At 40.7% G+C, this 10,108-nt stretch overlaps 2 protein-coding genes across 11 annotated transcripts in view; one reads left to right on the top strand and one right to left on the bottom strand.

The window, feature by feature from the left end:
- Window positions 1-639: 639 nt before the first annotated feature.
- thoc7 (THO complex 7) lies at window positions 640-6,653 on the bottom strand. 3 transcript variants are annotated; one of them, XM_021609628.2, is made up of 8 exons: window positions 6,510-6,653; window positions 5,525-5,645; window positions 3,612-3,739; window positions 3,395-3,481; window positions 3,157-3,214; window positions 2,969-3,035; window positions 2,568-2,637; window positions 640-848 (listed from the first exon to the last, which is right to left on the bottom strand). In XM_021609628.2, the coding sequence occupies exons 3-8, from the start codon at window positions 3,718-3,720 to the stop codon at window positions 790-792; spliced, it is 450 nt and encodes a 149-aa protein (XP_021465303.1). In that variant the 5' UTR covers window positions 3,721-3,739; window positions 5,525-5,645; window positions 6,510-6,653; the 3' UTR covers window positions 640-789. The 3 variants fall into 3 exon arrangements, with proteins under 3 accessions (XP_021465303.1, XP_021465302.1, XP_036839363.1); XM_021609627.2 differs by having other exon boundaries at window positions 6,065-6,620; XM_036983468.1 differs by lacking the exon at window positions 6,510-6,653 and adding an exon at window positions 6,436-6,463.
- Window positions 6,654-6,682: 29 nt separating this feature from the next.
- LOC110527971 (ataxin-7) overlaps window positions 6,683-10,108 on the top strand; it is a 54,564-nt gene continuing 51,138 nt past the window's right edge. For 4 of the 8 annotated variants that reach the window (XM_036983460.1, XM_021609625.2, XM_036983462.1 and 1 more), the window contains exon 1: window positions 6,694-7,636. The gene's annotated coding sequence lies outside the window, so the exon portion shown is untranslated. Of the gene's footprint in view, window positions 7,637-10,108 lie in introns of all 8 variants that reach the window. The other 4 variants (XM_021609622.2, XM_036983463.1, XM_036983465.1 and 1 more) reach the window with 4 other exon arrangements.

Genomic DNA, 10,108 nt, shown 5'->3' with positions numbered 1-10,108 from the left:
AGGCACTCTTCCCTCTGGTCTAAAATAAAAATGTCCCAGGGCAGTGATTGGGGACATTCCCTGTGTTGGGTGCTGTCTTTTGGATGGGACGTTAAACAGGTGTCCTGACTCTGTGGTCACTAAAGATCCCATGGCACTTGGCGTAAGAGTAGGGCTAAATTCTTAATCATCCCCAGCTTACAATTGGCTCATTCATCCCACCCTCTCCCCTGTAACTATTCCCCTGGTCATTGCTGTGAACGGGCAGGTAGCCTAAACACACACAGGCAAAGATTTTCAGCTTGCAGGCAGACACTGGATTAAGTTTGAGTGTCATAGGAGCTTTGTTGTGTTTTTGTTGAGACTAGGGGGAAAAAAATGCCTGGAACGTAAAACAGTTCCCATACTTTTAAAATAGCAGTTCTGTTTTGGAACTTCTGTTCCAGGTTTCATATCTTGAAAAACGTGCTTATCCGGTTTTTGGTTCTGTTCCCTGAACCGGTTCCAAACCCTGGTGGATACATATACATTTGTGAGAGGATCCTCAAACCAAAGTCATGTTAGTGCCAAGGTGAATATAGGAAAACAACATCCCCTGGCTACACTCCCACCCAGTGACAGCTTCCCTAACCCCACTGACATTCTAATGAAGAGAGAATGTGGAAGAGCAATTGACAACTTTATTCAGCAAAAATACATACAGGTATTATAAAAACAAAATGTCAACTAAAGTGAAACTTCATTGTTCAAATGCAAAGCATTATCAAAAAAATTGTACCTAACTAAATTACATTGACAGCCGAGATGAATTCATTCTCCATTCTCCATGGAGCTTTCCTGAGCGTCATCATTCTCTGACTTCTCATCATCTGACAAAACAAAATCCATCAACATAATTACAGAAGGGTAGTGGATCTCAAATCGCTTACGTAATAATGCCTGAAGCTGGTGTTTGGAGGAAATATTGGTACTGGTGTTAGGCCTGAGACGAAGTCACGGCAAAAAGTGCAGCCAGAAGAGCAAAGTAGCTGCATTTGCACTACGCTGTTTTCTAGGTGACATTTAATGAAACTGAAGCTAGAAAGACCGCAAACTAACTGCACTTCGTTTGACCTGTTTTCTATTGATAGTGTATACATACAAAACTGCCAGTCAAAAGTTAACACCTACTCATTCAAGTGTTTCTTTATTTTTTACTATTTTCTACATTGTAGAATAATAGTGAAGACATCAACACTGTGAAATAACACATATGGAATCTAGTAACCAAGAAAATGTAAACAAATCTAAATATATTTTATATTTGAGATTCTTCCAATAGCCACCCTTTGCCTTGACAGCTTTGCACACTCTTGGCATTCTTTAAACCAGCTTCATGAGGTAGTCACCTGGAATGCATTTCAATTAACAGGTGTGCCTTGGTAAAAGTTAATTTGTGGAATTTCTTTCCTTCTTAATGCATTTGATCCAATCAGTTGTGTCGTGCCAAGGTAGGGGGATCTACAGAAGATAGCCCTATTTGGTAAAAGACCAAGTCTACACCACTGCAAGAACAGCTCAAATAAGCAAAGAGCAATGACAGTCCATCATTACTTTAAGACATTAAGGTCAGTCAACCAGGAAAATGTCAAGAACGTTGAACGTTTCTTCAAGTGCAGTCACAAAAACCATAAAGTGCTATGATGAAACTGGCTCTCATGAGGACCACCACAGGAATGAAAGACCCAGAGTTACCTCTGCTGCAGATGATAAGTTCATTAGAGACACCAGCCTCAGAAATTGCAACCCAAATAAATGCTTCAGAGTTCAAGTAACAGACGCATCTCAACATCAACTGTTCAGAGGAGAATCAGGCCTTCATGGTTGCAAAGCTGGTTGAGAGAATGCCAAGAGTGTGTGAAGTTGTCATCAAGGCAAAGGGTGGCTATTTGCAGAATATCAAAATATAAAATATATATTTTGATTTATTTGACACATTTCTGATTACTACATGATTCCATGTGTTATTTCACAGTTTGTTTTCACTATTATTCTACAATGTATACAAGAGTAAAAATAAAGAAAACCCCTTGAATGAGTAGGAGTTCAAAAACTTTTGACCGGTAGCGAACAGCCATAAAAATGATGATGCTTCGTGATTTCGACTGGCTGACGAAAGCTGCCTGCCTGATCCCGACACATTCATTACTATGGGACATCTGGAGATTGAATTTGAATATTGAAACAATGTTGCAAATGTCAGAGAGACAGCAAGGTTTATAGAAATCTCCACTGTTGAAAACTAGATGTTAGTCTAAAATGTGAGAATGTCTAGATGCTTTTTAAAGTGCAGAGTTTATAAAGTTCATAAAGTGAATGGCTGGACTGTCGAGACAGTGGATTGCGCAGTCTGATGGAACAGAGTAAATAGCATTTTAACGTCATCGATTTAGCCGGTGGTAACCTTTGGAATAGAAACCGTCTGGAATGCAGTTAACAAATTAACATTCTGGATCAGACCCACCCCTTGTATAATGATCGCCACACAGTCCAGCATACCCATAGCCCATCTTGCCTTAGGAGAGCACAACGGCAACAGTCATACTTACTCTCCAGTGTCTGCTGTAGTTCCTGGATGGTACTGAGGAGCACATGGAACTGTTTCTTCCTCAACTCCAGCTGAGGGACAAACAGACAATATATTCAGAAAACACCATAGAAATCTATAGTTAAATCAAATGTTATTTGTCAAATGCGCCTAATAATAGGTGTAGACCTTACAGTGAAATGCTTACTTACAAGCCCTTTAACACTTATTTTTCTTTAAACTGCATTGTTGGTTAAGTATTTACTAAAATAAAATGAAGTAAAAAAATAATGATTTCTTGAAGAGCAACAATACAATAACATTAACAAGGCTATATACAGGGTGTACCTGTACAAAAATTAATGTGCGGGGGCACAGATTAGTCGATAAGAAAGTCAAATAAAACACAGGAAACAGGCCTACCTTATCTTCCACATTCTCTTTGATGTGAGACAACTGCTGGAGCTCTTTGTCAAGTGCCTCCAACTGCCTGTGGTGAAAAAAAAATGAAAAAAGATCACATTTAAAATGAATATCGGCATGTGCATGTATACCTGTACATGTTGGCTGCCTCCATTAAAACATGTAGAGAAAAGAGGCCGTACACTCACTTCAGTGTTTCATGGCGATCTGGATGTTGCTGGATGACCTTTGCCAGTGCATCATACTCTGCAAAATTAAAGGACACCAGCGACATTTAAGTTTACTCCAGTACCAGATTCCTGTACTAAAAGTATTGACACAAGACTAATCAAATTGTGCAAGTTAAAACAATAGATCATTTCCCCAAAATGTATATAGCCATCTTGCACTTTAATACATATTTAAGTGAACCCGGGTTAACCTCACCTTGACGATTCTTTCGTATTCTCTTTGCCCTCTGGATCTCCTTTTTGCATTCTGATATTTTATCATGTGCTGATGTGATGTTTTGTTCTGAAGAGAAAGAGAATCAAATATGGCGTGATTATAAGTTCTGACAGTAGAACAGTGTAATGCAGGGTTGCCTAACTCAGTCCAGGAACGGGAACCCTTGTGTAAAGGACTGAGATGCCATTTCTCTCACCAATGTCAGTGTATATTTTCTCATAGTTTTCCATTTCCCGGAGGTTCATGTCATACACCAACAAGGTCTTCCCCATTGAGAATTCACATTGTGCCAATGTACCCAACATCCTCTGGTACTGTGTGAATCTGCAAAGAGGAATACATTACAATTTCACTTTGAGATAGTTTACATAACAGTTGATGTAAACATCAACGAAAGTCAAACACCATTGGTCAATCTGTTAAAATTGAATCGAATTCAATTTTAACAGATTGACCAATGGTGTCATATATACATATACACACACAAAACTGTGGACACCCCTTCAAATTAATTGATTTGGCTATTTGTGTCACATCCATTGATTACAGGTATATAAAATTGAGCACACAATCTCCATAGGCAAACATTGGCAGTAGAACAGCCTTACTGAAGTGCTCAGTGACTTTCAGCGTGGCACTGTCATAGGATGCCACCTTCCCAACAAGTCAGTTTGTCAAGTTTCTGCCCTGCTACAGCTAGCCCGGTCAACTGTAAGTGATTTTACTGTGAAGTGGAAGTGTACCTCTGGGAGCAACAACAGCGAAGTGGTAGGACACACAAGTTCACAGAAGAGGACCACCGAGTGCTGAAGTGTTGCAACACTCACTACCAAGTTCCAAACTGCCTCGAAGAAACGACAGCAAAATAACTGTTGGTTAGCAGCTTCACGAAATGGGTTTCCATGGCCGAGCAGCCACACACAAACTGGAGTGGTGTAAAGCTCGCCGCCATGGGACTCTGGAGCAGTGGAAACGCGTTCTCTGGCGTGACGAATCATCCTTCACCATCTGGCAGTGTGACGGACGAATCCGGGTTAGGCGGATACCAGGGGAACGCTACCTGCCCTAATGCATAGTGCCACCTGTAAAAGTTAGGTGGAGGCGGAATAATGGTTGAGGGCTGTTTTCATGGTTTGGGCTAGGCCCCTTATTTCCAGTGAAGGGAAATCTTAATGCTACAGCATACAATGACATTCTAGACGATTCTGTGCTTCCAACCTTGTGGCCACCATTTGGGGAATACCCTTTCCTGTTTCAGCATGTCAATGCCCCTGTGCAAAAAGCCAGGTCCATACCGAAACGGGTTGTCGAGATTGGTGTGGAAGAACTTGACTGGCTTGCACAGAAACATGACATAAAACCCTTCAAACACATATTGGATGAATTGGAAAGCTGACTGCGTGCCAGGCCTAATCGCCAAACATCAGTTCCCGACATACCTTATGCTCTTGGGGCTGAATGGAAGCATAGTGCCCTTTATTTTGTTACAGTTTTAATATTCATCAATGCATCAAACGGTTGGCTGGACTTCACTAAAGACCCGTAGATCTCCACATTACTCCTTTTTGTTTACAAGGACCTTCTTCAAAAACATACACCTTATCGAACTTAGCTGTTGAAGTGTGGACAGAATTACCAAACCACTTCACAGGATTGGTTAACTCTTGAGGTTCCTAGGTTCTCCACCGAACTAGGTAAATCTGCTTTTAGTTTTAATGCCCCATACTGCTGGAACAAAATTCAAGAAGACATTTCATCTTGATGTTCTGGTGCTGTTTAGGCAATTTAAAGTATTGATTTGGGACTTATTTGTGGAGGAATCCAACTGTTTTTCTTAGTGATTTGTGCGGTTCTATTTGTGCTTTACATCTAGCCACCATATGATGTGTATATTCGATGTGTATATTCACGTTGTATTATACTGGGTGCATTTGAAAAAGAGACCTAGGTCTCAATATGTCTACTGTTAGAATAAAAGGTTAAATAAAACACAAATACATAAACATTGTCAGTCAAATCAACCTCTCCTTGAAAGCAATGATTGGTGGTAGCTAACATTAGCTAGTAAAAACAACGGCGTATCACACAGGGCAGAGCAGTCACGTTTACCCTTCTTCAGGAGACCCAGTTGAATTGCACCATTTGGTGAAGCTCTTCAACAGAACATTGATACGTCTGTCGTCTCCAGCTCCGTCTCCATCAATGAGAAGACGTTTTCGAATAACTTCGTCTGTAATGGAGAAGTTCGCAATGAGCACATTGACCTCCAGACCTACAATCTTTGCAAGCTAACTTTAGCTTCATGGCTGCTAAACTACATTCACACTGGTTGATCATGACAAACTCAAAAAAGGTCCGACATGGACACTTATGTAAAATTATGTAGTTAGCCAAACACAAGAGATATGTAGCGCCGATCACCACGTACTCATGAAATACTGAACACAATGATTCACTAGCTAGCACATTAGCTTGCATACCTAACAAATACATGTAACGGTAGCTAGCCAAACAATGTAGCTGAGGCCTTCAATAAAATATAAAAATGTAAATTTCAAAGATGCAGAATTATTTAAGACAGGTATGTGCTTCATGATTAAGAAACCAATTTCAACACATTGGGTAATATCAAACGATTAACGATATTACCATCAGTTACTGCACCCATTTGCCCAGCACGAAGTTTCTTCTTTGAATAAAACGTTACTTGTTCAAGGAAATATGCTGCGCTAAAACAACTCCGACGTGGGAACTCGGAAATCTTCGACGTCAGTGCGCTCAAGACAACTGGGAACTCGTTAAAAAAAAACACTCCGACTGTGAAAAATCGATGTGAACGGCCATCCAACTCGGAATTCTAGTCAGAAACTCGGGCATCTTCTTAGAACTCAGAGCTGAAGATCACTGGCGCCATGATTTGACCTCGTTTTTTTCCGAGTTCCCAGTTCTTGAAAGATCCAACAAAGACAAGTTTGGAAACTCTGTGGCACCAATAAACAAGGCTACTGGAAATGCCCCACCTTTATAAAACATATAAAAAAAGACACGGATTGGTCAGAAGGCCTCGTGTTAATTGTGACAGCATGCGACTCACATGAAACTGCCCTCTTCGTTCACCATTACGGTGCATTTATTTTGCTGAAAATTGTTACTTGGCCCCTTTGACGAGACACAAAATGGCACCAGTTTCAGATCTTTGAAACCGCGTGCTGGCAGCGCAGCGACGTGCGTGCTGGTGGAGTGACGTCTGCGTCCCATAATGCATTCTGGTAAACAGACATGGAAGCACCTGGTAAAGACCTCCACAGTCAGTGAGCATTGCATTCGTTCTTTTTTTCACGATCTTCTTACTTTAATATCTGCCACATTCAACAGATTTTCACCTATCTGCCATCATATTTGCACCTCCAACGTCCAGGACCCTTGTAAGTGCAAATACATAATGTTCCTATTAAGGCTGTTAATTACTTATGCTGTGCTTTTGCCAGCTTCATTGGAAGACATGGCTGGCCAGCTAGCTAGCTAGCAAGCTTACTTGGGCTAGCGCTAATGTTAGACGCTCTTCGATTGATTGCAAAATTAGCTACATTTTGGTGAGATGGGCATCTTTTACAGCTAATTTCACAGTCAGATGATATATTTTGTGTTTGAATCTGTAGTTATGTCATGAGTTATGTCATGTTATTCACTTGGTTTTAAGTGATGCAATCTGGAATCCAACATTCCCAGAGCTAACGTTAGCTAGGCAACTGTCAATTTGCCCATGGTGTCAGTCTGAGATGCAAGTACAGTCCCTAACTAATATAATACTAGTATCTAATATACTAATACCAGAACCAGTATCTGGGCAGAGGAGACGATGCATATGACGAGTTCATCATCTCCTCTGCCCAGATATTGGTTCAACTAATACCTAGCTACCATATAGCTATGTTGTTTAGCTAACTAGTTAACTTCACATAGACATAAGGTGAACGTGTTTAACTTCTGTTTCTGGCAAGCTGTTGGCTACTTGGCCAACTAGTTTTTTTGTGCCTTATTTTAGCAGCTAACTTTAATTAATTGGTGCAAATGTAGGGTAATTCGACAAATTGTTGAACTTGTGAACATAATCGTTGAGGGATGTGCACTTCACAGTACAATGTCAATGCCACCATCAGCTGTCAGATGACAAGTGTCATTTTTTCTTTTTTCCCCTCGATGAGCCACTATTAAACATGAGTAAGTATGATGTTACTTTTAAGCTTGTCTCAATGGAGTGTAAATTATGCGTAAATTATGCTATGTGCCACTGTTGTGTGGTTCATATGGACAGTCATTTGCATGATTCTAGTGTGCGTTGGTTTTTGATTAGTGTAACTGACAAACCAAACCAAAAGTAGCCTAAAGACATTGTGTAAAACAGGCTTAATATTTTTTGTTCCTGTTGCTGCAAATCTTTTTCATTATTTTGACACAAACATGTAATTTACTCAAATAATACATTTGACCTACTAGATAGCTAATGTTCTTGATTAGTAATTGTTTTAGTCAAGTTAACAAGTGGTTTCGCACCATGTCACCCACCATCTCAGATTGTTCTGAAATCGTTTCTGTAGTTAGAAACAGATAAGATTAGCATTCCTGCAATGTTATTTTGTTGATATATATAAAAAAAAAAAATGTAATCCTTTTTGTCCCTAATTTCGCTTAACCCTGAAGCCAGCCGCACCAATGTGTCGGAAGAAACACCATACAACTAGTGACCTTGTCAGCGTGCATGCGCCCAGCCTGCCGCAGGAGTCGCTAGAGTGCAATGGGACAAAGACATCCCGGCTGGCCAAACCCTCCTGTAACCCGGACGACGCTTGGCGAATTGTGCGGCGCCCCATGGGTCTTCCGGTTGCAGCTGATCCTGAACCAGGATCTCTAGTGGCACAGCTAGCACTGTGATGCAGTGCCTTAGACCACTGTGGCACTCGGGAGGCCCTTGAAGTATTATTTGATATCTGAGAAATTAAGCTAATTGATTGCACCCAAATTGGCAATTTTATAGGATGAATATAATATTGAATAAATATAGTACCTATCATCCTATTTGGGCCAAACTCTTTTCTATCAATGAGTAAGACATGAGGAATCCAAAGAAATGGTCAAAAGCCACTCATGGACTCTTCCACACCCCACCCCACACCACACCAATCCCACACCAACCCCACTACTTGTCAGTTGGCTGACAAGTAGTGTAGAGTTGCGGCTCGGAGTATTGTTTCTTCATTCTATGTAATGTACTCTATGTGAATTTGAAGATGTTTTTTCCCCCTGTTCAGAGAAATTAGTCATTGAAGTTGTTAGGCTTATGTCCCATCCTACCTCCTGATATTACCAGGTTCTGACCATGAGATTATGCTGTTCCTGCTTTTTGGTGATTTTTAAATTTATTTTAATAATCCGCCCCCTCAATGTTAAAGGGATTGTTGACCTCAATTACAAAATGACATATTTGTTTACGTACTCTGTATGCAGTCTATGGACAAAACTAAATACATGCTCTTCAACCCATTGCTGCCCGCCCATCCAGCATCACTACTCTGGACGGTTCTGACTTAGAATATGTGGACAACTACAAATACCTAAGTGTCTGGTTAGACTGTAAACTCTCCTTCCAGACTCATATTAAGCATCTCCAATCATCCAAAATTAAATCTAGAATTGGCTTCCTATTTCGCAATCAAGCATCCTTCACTCATTCTGCCAAACATACCCTTGTAAAACTGACCATCCTACCGATCCTCGGCTTCAACGATGTCATTTACAAAATAGCCTCCAACACTCTACTCAACAAATTGGATGCAGTCTATCACAGTGCCATCCGTTTTGTCACCAAAACCCCATATATTTCCCACCATTGCGACCTGTATGCTCTCGTTGGCTGGCCCTTGCTTCATACTCGTTGCCAAACCCACTGGCTCCATGTCATCTACAAGTCTCTGCTAGGTAAAGCCCCGCCTTATCTCAGCTCACTGGTCACCATAGCAGCACCCACCTGTAGCACGCACTCCAGTAGGTATATCTCACTAGTCATCCCCAAAGCCAATTCCTCCTTTGGCCACCTTTCCTTCCAGTTCTCTGCTGCCAATGACTGGAATGAACTGCAAAAATCACTGAAGCTGGAGACTCATCTCTCACTAGCGTGAAACACCTGCTGTCAGAGCAGCTCACAGATCACTGCACCTGTACATAGCCCATCTGTAAATAGCCCATCCAACTACCTCATCCCCATACTGTATTTATTTATCTTGCTCCTTTGCACCCCAGTATCTCTACTTGCACATTCATCTTCTGCACATCAATCACTCCAGTGTTTAATTGGTGTATTGTAATTACTTTGCCACCATGGCCTATTTATTGCCTTACCTCCCTTATCTTACCTCATTTGCACACACTGAATATAGACTTATTTTTCTACTGTATTATTGACTGTATGTTTGTTTATTCCATGTGTAACTCTGTGTTGTTGTATGTGTCGAACTGCTTTGCTTTATTCTTGGCCAGGTCGCAGTTGTAAATGAGAACTTGTTCTAAACTAGCTTACTTGGTTAAATAAATAAAAAAATAAAAAAAATGAAGTTTGAAAATACTAATATAGGTACCATTGACTTGCATTGGATTTCTGCCACAAATGCTAAAAAGTTAGAATTTGACACAGTGGCC

This window comes from Oncorhynchus mykiss, chromosome 7 (assembly GCF_013265735.2).
Source record: "Oncorhynchus mykiss isolate Arlee chromosome 7, USDA_OmykA_1.1, whole genome shotgun sequence".
Classification (NCBI taxonomy): domain Eukaryota; kingdom Metazoa; phylum Chordata; class Actinopteri; order Salmoniformes; family Salmonidae; genus Oncorhynchus; species Oncorhynchus mykiss.
This window is presented reverse-complemented; position numbering and strand designations above follow the sequence as displayed.